The sequence below is a fragment of the Hyperoodon ampullatus genome, assembly GCF_949752795.1.
Source record: "Hyperoodon ampullatus genome assembly, chromosome: 1".
Lineage (NCBI taxonomy): Eukaryota > Metazoa > Chordata > Mammalia > Artiodactyla > Ziphiidae > Hyperoodon > Hyperoodon ampullatus.
In genome coordinates, this window is record NC_136914.1 from 122,286,933 (window position 1) to 122,303,884 (window position 16,952).

The following is a 16,952-nucleotide window of genomic DNA, read 5'->3' on the forward strand; positions in this document are numbered from 1 at the left end:
GTGTATCTGCCACAAAGTGTAATAAATGCACTTTTTCCCTCTAAAATACATTGCAACAATACCACTCAAAAGGAAGCTAAATAGCAAAAGAAGAAAAATGTAAAAGCACTGAAGCATCTGCTGGGCTTCTCTTGAGGCATCCTATATCTAATGGTGACCTATCAGTGAGTGAGGGGAAAAAATCCACATCACAAGGAAATGAAATGCTATCCATTTCAGATCTATCTAGTCCTGTATCTACAGCATTCAAACTAGTTTAGGTCTTCCCTGGTGGCGCAGTGGTTTAGAGTCTGCCTGCCGATGCAGGGGACACGGGTTCGTTCCCCGGTCCGGGAAGATCCCACATGCCGCGGAGCAGCTGGGCCCGTGAGCCATGGCCGCTGAGCCTGCGTGTCTGGAGCCTGTGCTCCGCAACGGGAGAGGCCACAACAGTGAGAGGCCCGCGTACCACAAAAAAAAAACAAAAAAACAAAAAACCCCCTAGTTTAGAGGGAGAGCAATTCCCCGGCAAGACAACCCAAAAGGTTAATCCCTCTTTCCTGAGTAACCTAGTGTGGATCTATTAATTATAAATTATCTAAACGTTTCTTGGACTAAGAAGCATGCTGTAGTTACCATTCACTTACATTGCCCTGGTTTTCCCTTCTCTACAGCTCAAAGTTGCTGATCTGAATTTTTAAAAAGTACTCAAAGGTGATTCTGAGCAAGAAATAGCATAATATCTATTACATTAAAGATGGAACATCGAGGGACTTCCCTGGTGGTCCAGCAGTTAAGACTGCGCTTCCACTGCAGGGGGCCTCAGTTCGATCCCTGGTTGGGGAACTGAGATTCCACGTGCCGTGCGGTGCAGCCAAAAAGGAGAAAAAAAAAAAGATGGAACATCGCAAAGGAATAGTATCATAGAAAAAGACATCAGTGAGGAAGGGAGTAGGAATGGACCCAAGTGGAAAGAAAACAGGGAGGCAGGTATGGCGGATGTCGAGTGCGGACAAGTCGGCAGGAGCTGCCAATGCTGCTGAGGGCAAGAGAGACGCGGAGCAGCTCAAGACAAATGGCTCCACTGGATGGGTCAAAAGGGATGACAGCAGAGACGCTGGCCAGCGCAGGTAAGGGCAGGAGTGCAAGGGCAGTGGGCTGAAGGGACAGAGACGGCAGGTGCTGACCACTTGTTTGTACATCTTGATTATGAAAGGAAGTAGAGACCCAGGACAGGAGAATCACTTCCTTTTTGGATGCCGCATTCCTCAATCTACAGAACGAGAGATATGGAGCATACTGTCTTTAAGGTGCTCCCAAATCTAACATTTTGATTCCTAAAATTAAGAAATCCAACATGTCTTTAGCATATGGTAAGACTTTGGTATAGGTATATTCAATTTGGCTTTGGTTGGTTTTGCAGCAGATTATCCAGTATTACTCAGGGAAAAATGTTATGGCTGTCCACGTGACTTTAGGAGAAGCTCTTGTCAGACCCAAATTAGATGTGTGAGGGCCTACTACATGCCAGGTGCGGGCTACCGAGCTGTCAGACAACCCTGCCAGTGGAGTTACTATTAGCCTTACGCTGCCCATGACACAGGGAGTTGAGGTTCCATGACTCAGGCTGCCCGATGGTAGATGCAGCACAAACTTGTGCTCCTCCCATGGCACCATGGTGCTGGTATGATCTACTCATTTTCTGAGCCACTCATCTACCTGGCTGATTTAGAATTCACACTAGGAAGGTAATAAGATGGTCACAGTGTAACAACGGAAATGGTCATTTTTTTTCTAATTTCACAAGCTTTCTTTTCCCTGTTTATAAATTTTAACTAAGTGTGTCCTATACTGTTTCTTAACGCTACAATGCTAGTGCAAGATACATGAATGGTGATACTCTGGGCATGTCTACATAAATTTATGAAAGGTGAAAGCCATTCTATACCTGGAAGATCAAAGGATTTTGCCAGTGCTTACATAAGGCAATTCCAAAGATAAAAATCTTCCACTGAAAGCACACTCCTCTGACTCCCTGTAAGGTGATGTGTTGGAACAGTGGTCCATCACCACAAAGGTTTTAGAAGGATGTATTATAAACTTTACCATCTCATGCCCTCCACTTTTCATAAGCTACATTCAAAAACACTGAGCCTTAGACTTGGCTTTTCTTCTTTTTCAGAAATGAGTTTTAACTAAAAAAAAAAAAAAAAAAAAGTAGCCTGGGTGTGAAGTATTAATTTTTGTGATATTTAGTATTTAGTAAAAAATACTTACCTGCTTGTTTCTAGTGCAGATGTTTCTTTAGAATGTTGAGAATCTAAGATTTTTTCAATTTTCTCAACTGATCGAATAACCTGTATAAGCCTCAACACACATATCTGTGAAAATAAAAATGAAGCCAAAAAAAAGTTATCGTGATGTTTCATCTTAATTATCTTATTTCCCCATTCTAAGTGCAGGGAAATACAAAGCCAAAAGTCAACTTAAAGTATGTACAGCACTCTACATTTTGAATACTTCTACATGACACTGAACTCCCAAGAATGTAACTCTTAATTTTAGCTGCCTAGAAGAAGCATATTTCAATATTCTATTACAAGTTAATAGTTAAAAAAAGAAAAAAACTAGACTTTTTTTGTTTTCTCATTTCCTGCACTTTTATTGCTTTTTTCCCCATCTTGAACACTTGTACGGGCACTACATTTATTTTCTTATGACCCTTTTTTCATGTTTTAATTTTAGTTTCTGATCATCTTTATCCTCTCTATTTACATGTATACGACACAATTAAATGCCTAAGCATCAATTCATTGAAGACATTATTACACAATAAATATTATCAGAGAGGTTGAGGAACATTATAAAAACTCTCATCCTTAAAAGAACAAAAAGAAAGTCATTCATTAAACAAACAGTTACTAGAACCTACTGTACAGCACAGGGAACTCTACTCAATGCTCTGTGGTGATCTAAATGGGAAGGAAATTGAAAAAAGAGTGGATATATGTATAATTGATTCACTCTGCTGTACAGCAGAAACTAACACTACACTGTAAAGCAACTATACTCCAATAAAAATTAATTTTTTTAAAAAAGACCAAAAAAACAAAACAAAACGAATAGTTACTGAGCACCTATTTTGCACCAGACATTCTTCTAGACAGTGAGGACATGAGTGAATAAAACAGGCAAAAATTCCCTGCTCTCACAAAGCTTACAATCTTTTCTAGAAAGGCACTGCATTCTTGAAATCTTTGGACAAAAGCTGATATTTAAAGGAGAATTAAACAGAAGGTTTCTAAAATAGGTTTCTCTCCCTTGAGATTTTGAAAAATATGCTAATAAATTTAGAAAACACTGACAGATCACCAGGCTAGAATCAGAAGTCTCAAATTCTAATCCTAACTCTGCCATTACATCCTTAAAGTCAGATAATAAAATTAAAACACAGGACCAGTAAAATGTAAAAGTAGTGTATGCAGAGGTACAGTTAACAAGTGGAAACAAAAGAAGAAATAAACATGGCAGAATGAGAGAGCAACACACTACTTTTTCAACCTGCAGTAGAACATGGGAAGACTTGGTCTTAGAAAGCCCACTTACTCCCTAATCTCTAAAATTTTAATATTTTCTTTATAGGGGTGCTGAGAAATTAGTTATATGCCTGTTAAACTGTAAAGTGTTTACTGTTTCTTCTTTTGGAAACATTGAGGAATGTTAATTTTGTGACCACTTGGGTACATCTACAATTCTGTCTTACTGTTTCAAACAGTTGACATGACATTATAAGCGTAAGTATATACTGATACATAGCAAAAGGCTTTGAGAAAAACCACTTTCATGTACTGAAAAGTGTGAGAAGACATGAGGGAAGGGCTTTTAGCTGGCATGCAGCATAAGAAATCTACAGTTTTCTTTAAAAATTTTAATGCTGTCATGAATAAATTAATGCACAAGAAGAATATGCAATTTTCTTTGTCTTTTTCTTCTATTAGTTACTTTAGCATACCCCTCTTATTAATAGGACCTTAGTCAGCCCAGGAGTGAGAAGACCTGGCCTCCAGCTCTGGCTCGACCCCTTGTGAACTTTGCTGAACACTGATGCCTAAAAATAAGGAGAGACCCCACACTTCCTCTCTGCAAAGGTACCAAGAGAAATAAAACAGACCACGTGCGCGGAAGTGCCATTAACTCCAAGGTGCTACCATGAACCCATGTGCAACCTACCTTTTTTTTCCTAATGTCCTCTTGTTTAGACATTCGTTCATCTACTGCCCGAATTCCTTCACTGACAGATGACCTAAGACTCTTTAAAAGAATAAAGAAAACGTACAGCAGAAACTGTTTTGTGACATTACGAAACTTACACATTTAATTAAATTCCACAGAACTTAATTATCTTCGGGCCGGTAATATGCAAATATTGACAAAACTACATAATATCAGACACAACTGCTGTTGAGGGTACTCATGGTTTGGGGGAAAAATAACATATAAAGCCAAGGTTACAGAGGATTAACAGGCCGAAAGAATAATAATACATGTACAAGCAATGTCGTTCAAGAAATCATCTGAATCAAAGGATAGGAGAGTCTGGCACAGGGGATGGGACTTGAGTCTGACCCTGAGAACCTGTGGAAGCTGATGATGGTGGAGAGGAGGTTATCAGAAGACAAAGGTGGGAAGATACAACTGACGGCGCATGCTCAGGGTGGGTGAGGCATGCACCCGGGCGCACTGCAGGCTTCATTTTGCAGAGAAGTAGAAATAAACAGGGAGGGGTTGATTTAGGAGGACTTTAGATTCTACACACTTTAGGGAACTAGAGAATCCCGAAGCACTGATATTTCCTGATGAAATGCTGTTTGGGGGATGGTAGGAATCAAGAAGTAAGGAACAGAATGGCCAGGAAAAGGCAGAGGTCATAGGTGGAGAAACATGTCCAGAAGCTAATAAATTAAGCCAAGTATGAAGAATTGAGGCCAAAATGAAGGTAATGGAAATAATCAGAATAAACTAGATAAATCACAAAAATTTTATAGAAAGGTGAATTCATTCATTCAATAAACATTATGAAATGTCTATCAAATGTCAGCTACTGTGGTAGCCAGTGAGGCTACAATGATGAATTAGACAGAAACAGCCTTATCCCTCAATGATCGTAGAATCTCAGAATAGCGTCATGAGTTGAGGTCAAAAAGGCAGGTGAGGTCTGTGGCTGGTGAGGTGAAAGGTGGCTATAAAGACAGCTGCAGAATAAGGGAGGGGACGTGGTACTGGCAGGTGGCAGGGCAGGACTAGAGCCCGGAGGCGTGAGAGCAGCCCAGGAAGTTCAAGGCACAGGTCAGCAGAGCGGAGAGAGCACAGGGGGAAGAGTGGGAGGTTAACACAGGCTGAGGCCCAGGAGACGTCAGCCACAGGACTGGGAGGTGAGGGGGAGCACCAAGGAGGAGGCCGGAGAGCCATGCAGAAGCTGCTGTGCAACCCAGAGGGGACCACAAAACCCCTTTCCTTCCATTCTAAGGAAAAGCACTGTAATGAGTTTTTGTAAAATTCAAAGACATACACTTTCAAACACATCTGCTAGTTCAAGGCACAGATCAAGACCTATCTCTTCTATGAAGTCTTTCCCGCCTACCCCTCCCCAGGCCTTCTCAGCTCTGACACTCCCATTATCCTGCATTTCCTTCAGTTCTATCCAGGCAGGGCCTCTTTACCTACGTTACCTACTGAGAGCCTCGCACGTGCCAGGCGCTGTCTCGGGGGCAAGGTGCATGAGGCCACTTGGTCTGGCGTGGTCCAGGGGTGACACACACAGGAAGCGATGGTGCAGTGCATCACAACTAAGGGACGATGGAGGTCGGGGTGCCCAGCGCAGACGAGCGGGTGAGGGGAGGGCAGGCCACACGGTCCCCTGTCAGAGGTGATGCCAAAACTCCCCCCCAACTGTTCATCCAGATGGGGTCCCTGTCCTCAGGGCTTACAGGCAGACAGTCCCATTCCCATGGGAGAGACTTTCTCCCAGAAACTAGGTGTCACATGATATTTATATTATCCTTCAGTTACATACAGGGGTTAAACAGCTTTTGTAGACTGGTCCAGGAACCTAACCACATGTAAAACACTGTCTGGGAAGACACTTGTAAAATTACAAATTTTAAACCATAAGTCAGCCAGTTCTAAGTTGGAGACCACTTACAGATGGGGGAGGTCGTATTAACAAGTTAAATTTTGAAATACCCTTCTTTTCCTCCCTGACATTTAAAGGTGTCTACTCTTTGACGATCTGTCGTCTTCAAACCAAACACGTGTTTAGGCTGTAACATCACATGCAAAAAGTAGAGAATCATTTTCACCAGTTTTGAAGGTGAGTACTATAATCACGGACCATTAAACAACCACCACAACAACCTAACACATTAAAGGAGTTCTTCTTGGAGAAGGCAAACGAGCGTAACGTGCTTTATATATATAGACTGTTTACCGGCACCTGGGGACTTACCAGAACCTCTTCCCGTAACTGTCCCAAAGGCACAGAAAGCTGGCTGAGGGCTCTGTCCATGCCAACCTAAAGGCAAAATCATGCAGGCACAAGCACGTCAGTCAGGAGTGACAGTGAAGCTTCTGTTTAACGAGCAAAGCAGTACTAGACTTAGGTTATTCTTTCCGTACAATCACATATTGCTAATAACTAGATAAATAACAGAAATGTTATCTTACCACAAATATTGCTCACAGAATGTGAAAAAATCTGTTGATATACATGAAACTATGCAAATAGGGAAAGTCATAATAAATCAAAGATTCCTCGTGTACAGCTTGCCTCTGGATAAAACTTTAAATGAATTAAAAAAACTTTAACAGGAAAAATAGCTATCTCTGTACTTATGCTGTTCAGCCAGCTGATGTGAAAGTCTGATGAGCTATATCTCTCCTAAGCATTATTACAGACTTTGAGAAAAATCCAAATTAAATAGAATGGAAATAAAATTTTCAGGGTTTCTAATCCTACTGGAACATCTATCTTACTGGTGTACTTCCCAAAAGCAAACAAGGCTTGTTATTCTTAATACTTCCTGAAATTCCCATGGAGATGGTGACTTTCTATACTTCTTTGGATAAACAGATTTAACCACAAAATAAGGTATGAACAAGAAGACTTTTCCAAGTATTAAAACTCAAGCATTTCTAAACAACTTCTCCAAGTAACTGATGCGCTTCTCACAAACCATTCCTACATTTTTATAAAACCAGGCCACCTAAAGATTAATATTGGCCAATGTTTCCTCAACCTATGTCTGGCTAGCACAGTACCTGAAAGTAAATTAAGCATTTCCTTAAGAATAGTTGGTATCTGCTCTAGCAAATAAGTCTAAACCAATGAGATTTCATGGTAATCACTTAGCAACTAACAAAAACAACCACTCTTGAGATTGTTATCCTTTACTTTTCACTACTTCTTAATAAGTTATTCAAAAAATAATCAAACTAAACTCAAAACAAAAAATGTGTATCAAGAAAGTTTAGTTCTTTTATTAATAAGATTAGTAATCTCTCCAAGTTTCTGGGGGAAAAATCAACTAAAAGGTTTCTAAAAACACTCAGCACTTTTAAGAATAAACATGAGTGAGAAAGAAAGTGTGTAGTATGTGTGTAAATACACTGACTGGTAGGGACTCTGGATTTAAAGTTTACCAGGTTCGTTGACAGGTTGACGAAGTCTGCGTAGTCCTTGTTGATGAGCTCGACCATGGCCGTTTTAAGCAGCTTATAGTAGAGCTCCAGGTCATCTCTCAGTGATTCCAGCTGGACCCGCTTCCGACAGTCGGACACAAAGTGATCGACATCGAAGTCTTCCTGAAAATAGAAGCAGAAAAAAGAATTACTGCAACGATATCACATTTTACACATAGAAATAAAAGGAGAGAAAAGAATAAGAGATAAACGCCATTCTACTCATTTGAAAGGCTACACTGCCATTGGGAAAAAGTCCTTTTAAGTACACATGACATAAAGCTGCTTGTACGCTATCAAGGTGCCAAGAGGGTGGCCCCTGACCAAGAGCATTCTCTCCTGTTGCCTAAATTCTACAAGGGACTTAATTTTTTTTAACTACACACATTAAATAGGCTCCTCACAAAACAGAAATTGCTCCTTTTCCCTTAGTTTTAAAAGTAACAAGTGTTCACTGTGAAACTTTCAACCAGCAAAGAAATACAGCCATCCTGCAGCATCCATGGGGGCCTGGTTCCAGGACCCCCTAGGACACCAAAATCTGGGGATGCCCAAGTCCCTAATATAAAATGGTGTAGTATTGCGTATACTTTAAATCATCTCTAGATTACATAATACCTAATAAGATGTAAATGTTATGCAGATAATTGTAAATACAGTGTTAATACTATGTATATAGTTGCCAATTCAGCAAATTCAAGTTTTGCGTTTTGAAACTTTCTGGAATTTTTTTTTCCAAATATTTTTTTTTAATTAATTAATTAATTTATTTATTTATGGCTGTGTTGGGTCTTCGTTTCTGTGCGAGGGCTTTCTCTAGTTGCGGCAAGCGGGGACCACTTTTCATCGTTGCGGTGCGCGGGCCTCTCACTATCGCGGCCTCTCTTGTTGCGGAGCACAGGCTCCAGACGCACAGGCTCAGTAGTTGTGGCTCACAGGCCTAGTTGCTACGCAGCACGTGGGATCTTCCCAGACCAGGGCCCTAACCCATGTCCCCTGCATTGGCAGGTGGATTCTCAACCACTGCGCCACGAGGGAAGCCCCCAAATATTTCTGATGCATGGTTGGTCGAATTCACAGATGTGGAACCCGAGGATAACGAGGGTGGACTATAATGACACAAGACAGAGAGTAAAAAAAAAAAAAAAAAAAATCACTCAGTCGATGCTCTACAGATAGGCACTATTAATGTTTTTCTCACTATTTAACATCATGATTCACATCCTTCCAGAATTTTTTTGACTTTCTCTTTAAAATATGAATTATTTTTTAAATTGAGATACAATTGACATATAACAGTATATGGCTTTTAGGTGCACAACATAATGATTCCACATTTGTATCTATTATAAAGTGATCACCGCAGTAAGTCTAGTTAAAATCCATCACACATGGTTTCACATTTCCTTTTCTTGCTATGAGAACTTTTAAGATTACAAAGTGAAAAAAGCTAATCTGGAAAGGGTATAGCCTATATGATTCCAACTATATGGCATTCTGGAAAAGGCAAAACTATGGATGCAGTAATAAGATGAGTGGCTGCCTGGGCTTAGAGGGAGAAAAGGATGGACAGGCAGAGCACAGAGGGGTTTTAGGGCTCTTATATATAATACTGTGATTGTAGATACATGTCATTATCCATTTGTCAAAACTCATAGAATGTACAACACCAGGAATGAATCTTAATGTAAATTATGGACTTTGGACAATAATAATTGTAACAACTCTCCACTGCCTAGGATTTGCTGTTGCTGCTTTATTGTAGCTGTTATCATTTAATGACTTTTCTAAACAGACTGAAAAAAAAAAAGATTCACTCCCTTCAACTTTCAAATACACAACACGGCATTATTAACTGCAGTCACCATGCTGCACACCACGTGCCCAGGCTTACTTACCTAATTAACTGCAAGTCTGTACCAGCTGAGCCCCTTCGCCCATTCTGCCCACTCCCCACCGGCTGCCTCTGGTAACCACCCACCTGAACAGTACCTGTGGGTCCATTTTTTCTTGCTTTGCTTTTTAGATCCCACACACAAGTGAGATCATGATCACCTTTTCTCTAACTTATGTCACTGAGCACTAATGCCCTCAAGGTCCATCCATGTTGCTACCACAGAGGGCAAGAGTTCTTTCTTTTTCGTGGCTGAATGACATCCCAGTGTGTGGCGTGTGTATCACAGTTTCTTTATCCATTCATCCATCCATGGACACTTAGGCTGCTACCACGTCTTGACTATTGCAAATAATACTGCAATGAACACTGGGGACCTACAAGCATAAACCTCACTGGCTACCAGAGCCAGGTGACCTAGAGGTGTCCCCAGGCAGCAGCTGCAAAAATCAGGGCACCAGACCAAGTATACAAGTTCCTTTCCAGGAGATACTGTTGAGCCCAAGCAAGGCAGAGAGAGAGCAAAGATGGCCCCGCCACCGCCGGCCTCCAAGCCCCCAGATGGGGGTTAAATTAGAAGCCTGCCCCCTCAGGCCGATGCTTTAAGATGAACAAGCCTCTTTCACAGAAAGCCTGGGCCCTTTTCAGTTGCTGTGTCTGTGTCAGGCCCTGGGGAGGGTAAGTTCATGCTGCCCCTTCAAGAACTGTTTCTCAGGTCACTGTAGCCTCATGGGTCTTCTAGATGCCAGCTCCATCAACTTTCAAAGCTAGATGTTTTGGGGGCTCATCTCCCAGGTGCAAGTCTTGAAAGTAGGGGTGCCAGGGGTGGGGTCCACACCCTTCACTCCTTGGGGAGCAGCCTGGGATGGGAGATCCCCCCTGACTGTGGGTCACCACACTGGGGGAGGGGTGTATGGTGAGACTGTGTCTCAGCCTCTCCTACCCACTTTGATGTGGGTTTTTTCTTGTTTGCCAGATGTGCAGGAGTTGCTCAGCTAGTTTTGGGGGTTTTTCTCAGAGGAAACTGTTCCATAAGTAGCTGTCGATTTCGTGTATCCATGCGAGGAGGTGAGTTCAGGATCCTCCTACGTCACCATCTTCAACGAAACCCCAGACCTTTTCCTGTGTTCACACACACACACACAAAATCTTAATAAACCTTTTCTAAGCTCCTTTTCCCCATATAAAAATATAACTTCAACATCTTTTCATAATACATATAAATTTGTACTGACATTTTATATGGATGTTGAGTATTCCACTGAACAGATGTTCAGAATCTTTCAAAACCGACTTCCAAGTACTGGTCTCACAGGTTCGCTATGCCATCTCCCTTTATAACATTCTGATGCCCCTGGTAGGCAGACACGCATACAGCCAGCAGGTTACTGTCTATTGCACCTATGACTCTGCTACTAGCTGAGCTGTTTAGTCATCAAGAATCAGATGTGATGATTCCTGAACTTGTTAAGGTCACTTGTACTTATCAGCAAAATTACAAAATTTTATTGAACATTATATAAACCAACAAAATATAAGTGCAAGAAGATAACTGTTTGATGCTCTGCGAAGACCTGATACTGAGAAATTGATAAGACAATTTTACTGAATTATGTATCACAGGACCATGAACCAGGTAGCACAGCGGGAAGGAGGGTCATACAAATCTGGAAGGGTTCTATACCAGATTCTTTGCAGATGCCTTAGGGTTCTCATCCGACTTAAAGGACAATCTAGAAATCGAATCAGCAGACAAATTTTCAGAGAAAAGAGCTTGGTGCCACATCAATGGAGAATCAATGTACACAAGTATGATTGAAAATAAAATGTTAAGTACTCAAGCACCATCCCTTGAGTACTTTTAAAAACTGACTTTCTTAATTAATCACCCAAACACCTGCTCTGATAGTGTCAGATGAGAGGATTTCTTACCAAACTGTAATTTCACCGCCACCTAGTGAAAAACCATCTGCTTCTTTACCTAGAGCCAGAATTAGCCTAGACATTTTGCTGCTTGAGACGACCTCAGGTAACACCTTACATTCATAGTTACACAGCAATTGCAGCAAGAACGTGTGGGCAGGCCTCAGCCTGACATCCTGGCCTTGCTATTAACCAGCTGTATGACTGGGCGGAGCACTCTGCTTGCCTCAGGTACATAATCTTTGAAGGTATGAACTTCAGATGGATGAAGTTCAGGTATGAACTTCATGGTGACATTCTAAATCATATAACTCAGCTCTCACAAACAAATGTTATTAGGTAATATTAGTGCTCAACTTGCCATTTATATATTTGTTCTTAGATAAACAAGCATTGGATTGCACAAGACTAAATTACTTAGAACATCTGTGAATATTGGATTAGGCAGCTTTTGCTATGACAGCAAACAACCCCAAACTCAGTGGTATGTTAACAACTGCCACATTTCATTTATCAGAAATAGTTTTACTTTATACTGTAGATTTCCTAAACATTTAAAAAAGAAAGAACTTAAAACCCATACATTTATAGTCAATTGATTTTTTACAAGGGTGCCAAGACCATTCAATGGGAAAAGAAGAGTCTCTTCAACAACTGATGTTAAGACAAGAATATCTACACGGGAGAGAATGAATTTGGACACCAACCTCACACCATAAACGAAAACTTAACTCAAGATAGATCAAAAGACTTCAACAGAAGAGCTAAAACTATAAAACTCTTAGAAGAAAACAGGTGAAAGTCCGTGTGACCTTCAATTAGGCAGTCGTTTCTTAGATATGACACAAAAAGCATCAAGATAATAGACAAATTGAATGTGATCAAAATAAAAACTTTTATGTGTCAAAAGACACTACTAAAAAAGTGAAAAGACAACCCACTGAATGGGAGAAAATATCTGCAAATCATATATGTGATGAGGGTCTAATATCCAGAATATACAAAAACTCTTACAACTCTACAGTAAAAAGACAAATAACCCAATTAAAAAATGAGCGAAGGATCTGAACAGACATTTCTCCAAAGAAGATACACAAATGGCCAAAAAGCGCAGAAGGAAGTAACAACAACTGGAGCATTTGGCTGTAATGTGGATGAGCGTGACAGGACAGACTAGAGGCAGGAGGGTCAAGGGGAAGAGACCAAAGCAAGAGTGTGTTTGAAAGCCAGTGGGGAGAGTGCAAGAGGGCCTGGGCTCCAAGCATGGGTGGAAGGAAGGAAGGAAAACCCCCCTACAAAACAGGTGAGGAGGAGAAAGAGAACGGGCACAAATACAAGAACGAGCTGTGACGAAGGAGTTCCCATTCGAGGGCACTATTTTTTCTATAAAACAGGAAGCGAAGTCATACTATGGGCTAGAAGGGGAAAGCTACGATTCCAACAGCACCCCTAGGTAAAGGGATCTAATTTATCTTTGTTAGCAGGCCACTTTCTCTCCCTGCTACCAAGATCTTAGGTCCTGTTTCATCTGATAGTTGGCTATCAACGCGCGCTCAAGATTTCTGCAAGGTGACAAAGCTAACGGTATGATGTCACCACCACCTCTGCTCCAAGTGATTCTTCCATCTGCCACTCCTGTCTTTTGATCACCTCCATCTTCCACAAATCTGTCCCCTCGTCTTTCCCATTAGATCTCACAAGGACCACTGAAATAACTTTTTAGTAGCCTCTTTTTTTTTTCTGTGTTCAGAAAGGTAGTTTGCTATTTATTAAGAATTTATTACTTTCCCAAAGGTCTGAGATACCACTAAGACACTGAGTTAGGACTGAAACACATGTGCAAGAATGGCCCGTATCAAAATATTAGCTCATCAGTTCAAACCCAACATAATTTTCCCTTGAGCTAGAACCCGATATTAACCTGAAGTAACCAGTGGCACAGCGCCCTCTAATGCTGCTCCAATGCAACAGACATGCCCATGTAATCTGCTTTAAACGTGACGGCGGCTCATCAAGCACAAGCTGCTCAGTGTAGCACACAAAGCCCAGTCCAACTTGCAACCCTCCCAGCTGCCCTCCTACCTTTCCGGTCGCACTTCTGGCCAGCCTTCCAGCCTCTGTGGACTAGGTCCAGTTTCTGAGCACACATGGTGGTCTTCCTGTGACCATACTCAACAGCCCAAAGCATATCTTAGGTACCCTCGTACTATCCCGTCTAGATTGCTGGGTGACACAAAGCAGATGATCAATGAATGACTGTTTATTAAGTGAGCAACTGCTACCACTGTCCTAACAGGCCCTCGTCATGTCTGGCAGACTAATGACACAGTTTCCAACCCAACGACTGGATTTCAAGTAATCTCAACTCTCCTAATGCAAATCGGACATTCCCTAACTTTCCCACAGGGACAAATTACAAAATGTGCTGAATGAGACACAGAGATAGAAATATAACCCCGACAGCAAGCTCTCCACCCACCATTTCTGCCATGGAACTAAAACTTATAAAATGTCTCTTTGAAGGAAACACAAATTGCAAATAACCTTTATCTCCAGGTCTCACCTAGAAAATCAACAACATTTAACACAGGATAGCTGTCCTAGTATTTTTCTTCTATATGTGAAGTGGTCACATTTATTAGCACTACAAATTGTAGGGCACATTCAGAGGCTTAGGAGCCATGAAAGAATATGGCCATTCCAGCCACCTTCCCAGTCTGCCCTCTCCTTACTGCATGTTCTACTTTAGAACTTACATTTTGAGGTTTCTGCTTTCTGAAGCTGCTCTTGCCAAAGGCATTCTGCCATCTCAGAGCAAGAAACATGGTGGGGCTAGCAAGTCCGAAAGAATGCTGGTACTGAGCCTGAAGGAAGCCTTGAAGAAGGCAAAAGTTGGACAAGTTAAGTTTTCTGTATTCTGGGACTCCTGAAATCAGAAGTCAGAACAAAGCCCCTGATCTCTGCTTGTGCCTTTTCTTCTTCCAGTGCGCCTCTTCTCATCATGGTTTTTCTTTCTACCCTCGCTCCAGGGCAGCTCTCAGCCAAGGGGTGGAACAAAGCGTTCCTGGATCAGCAAGTTCACTCCGCAGTCCCTTTCAGACATCCCTGACAAGTTACGCTCTTCCTTGCTGTGGTTTAGCAGAAACACCACTGTACAAGAACAAGAGTACATTATTCCAGGGTCTAGACAGCCCCGCATACTAAAAATGATATGGCCACACTGGAGAGAATCCAGATGTAAATACTGTTTTTTACCACATTAAAAAAAATTTTTTTATTGGAGTATAGTTGACTTACAATGTTGTGTTAGTTTCAGGTGTACAGCAAAGTGATTCAGTTATACATATATCCACTCTTTTTTGGATTCTTTTCCCATATAGTTTATTACAGAATACTGAGTAGAGTTCCCTGTGCTATACACTCGGTCCTTATTAGTTACCTATTTTATACACAGTAGTGGGTATATGTCAATCCCAAACTCCCATCTTATCACTTCCCCAGCACGTTTCCCCTTTGGTAACCATAAGTATGCTTTTGAGATCTGTGAGTCTGTTTCTGTTTTGTAAGTAAGTTCACTTGTATCATTTTTTTAAATTAGATTCCACATATAAGTGATATCATATGATATTTGTGTTTCTCTGTCTGACTTACTTCACTTAGTATGATAATCTCAAGGTCCATCCATGTTGCTGCAAATGGCATTATTTCGTTCTTTTTTAGGAACAGTATAGAGGTGCCTTAAAAAGCTAAATACAGAACTACTATATGATTCAGCAATCCCACTCCTGGGCATATATCTGAAGAAAACCATACTTTGAAAAGTTATGTGCACCCCAATGTTCACTGCAGCACTATTTACAATAGCCAGGACGTGGAAGCAACCTAAATGTCCATCAACACAGGAATGGATAAAGAAGGTGTGGTACATATATACAATGGAATATTACTCAGCCCTAAAAAAAACCAGATATAAATAATTTTAAAAACCAAACATGTGATCTGAATACAAATATCAAAAAGAGAGATAGACTGATGAACCTAAAATAAGAAAAAACATAGTATGACTTAAAGTCATCAAAAAAGAACAGTAAGGGACTTACACTCACTTCCTTAGCGTCTACTGAGCCAAAACGTTTAACTTTTTAACACTGAAAACAGCCACTTAGTGGTATCAAAACCCCCAATCCTTAGATATAAAACATAAATATGTTTCTTGGTAGTTTAAGTACAGACCGAGAGGGTTACACCAAATAGGTATGCAAAGCTCCTCCTAGCTCTGATTCAAATCTTGGATATTTTCAAAGCTGTGCCTGATGAACCTTTATTATCCATAAAATGTTTTCGGCTTATATTGCTATTCTGTTTATGTAAGTTTATGTCCTACAATGACCTGCAGACCAACTTCGAGGTCACCTTATAAAGAGAAGTAGGGCAACTTTAGAAAAGGAGAATGGCTTGCTTTGTTGTTTCGCAACAAAATCAGAAAATTCTCATCTTTTAAATATCTCATTCAGAAGCTTCAGGTGAACGTTAAGGAAAAACTTTCGATTTAGTGCCTTTTCCCCCCACCTGATTCCTGGGTATGGACGTGGGTTCAGAGATTTGGTCAATGCATTCGTACTGAGCTTTTAGGTGCAAGGCGCTGGTCAACAAGCTTCTGTCTGGCCAGGGGACTGGCAGTCATACTGCACTGCATGCTAACGGGGTCGGGTAATAACAGGGGCGTATTACACTTAGCTCAAAACCACTTGCACACAACTTCAAGGCCTTTTCGCTCACTACGCACGATTTCACAGTGGTGCTTTCTCCAGGCTGCCCCGGCCACACCTGAGGCCAAGAGACTCACTGCGAAGAGCAGCGAAGTCCCGCCGGGGGCCGGTCCGGGACAGGAGCGGCCCGAGAAGGCCCCGGAGCGAAAGGAGGGCAGGCCCCCCGCCGCCGGCTCGGGAAGCGGAGCCCCAGCGCGCACCTTCATGAACTCGTCCTTGTCGAAGCAGAGCGTGTCCGGCCCCTTAGGCAGGTTCATCCTACTTTTCTCCATCCCGCCGGCCGCCGCCGCCTCTCAGCGCCGAGACCCGGACGAGGCGAGGAAGCAGGACGCTGCGCGCACGGACTCGGCGGCCGCAGCCACGGTATAGAAGGCGCCGCTTCCGCCAACATGGCAGCGCCCGCGCCGCGGCCAATCAGCGAACGCGCCGCGTGCCGGCCTCCGCCCGCCGCCGCCAAGAGGGGCGCCGGGACGGCCGCCGCCGCCGCCACGCTGCAGGTGCTGCTGCCCCCGTTCGGCGGAGGGCGGCCCTGCAGCTCGGGCCGGCTCCGACCCGGCGGTCCAGGCGGGGCTGAGCGCTAAGACCACGGGCTGGAGGACTCCGGGGCTCCCTCTCGACCCACTGGCAAAAATTGGCCTGCAGCGCTCTTC

General features: G+C 42.3%; 1 protein-coding gene across 1 annotated transcript in view; it reads right to left on the minus strand.

Annotated features, from left to right (window-relative positions):
* COG2 (component of oligomeric golgi complex 2) overlaps positions 1 to 16,574 on the minus strand; it is a gene marked incomplete at its 5' end in the record, with an annotated part of 41,503 nt that extends 24,929 nt beyond the window's left edge. The window contains 5 exons of the mRNA XM_079707743.1: positions 2,257 to 2,360; positions 4,210 to 4,290; positions 6,485 to 6,550; positions 7,678 to 7,839; positions 16,503 to 16,574. Of these exons, the coding sequence (XP_079563869.1) occupies positions 2,257 to 2,360; positions 4,210 to 4,290; positions 6,485 to 6,550; positions 7,678 to 7,839; positions 16,503 to 16,574 (485 nt within the window). The remainder of the gene's footprint in view (positions 1 to 2,256; positions 2,361 to 4,209; positions 4,291 to 6,484; positions 6,551 to 7,677; positions 7,840 to 16,502) is intronic.
* Positions 16,575 to 16,952: the final 378 nt, after the last annotated feature.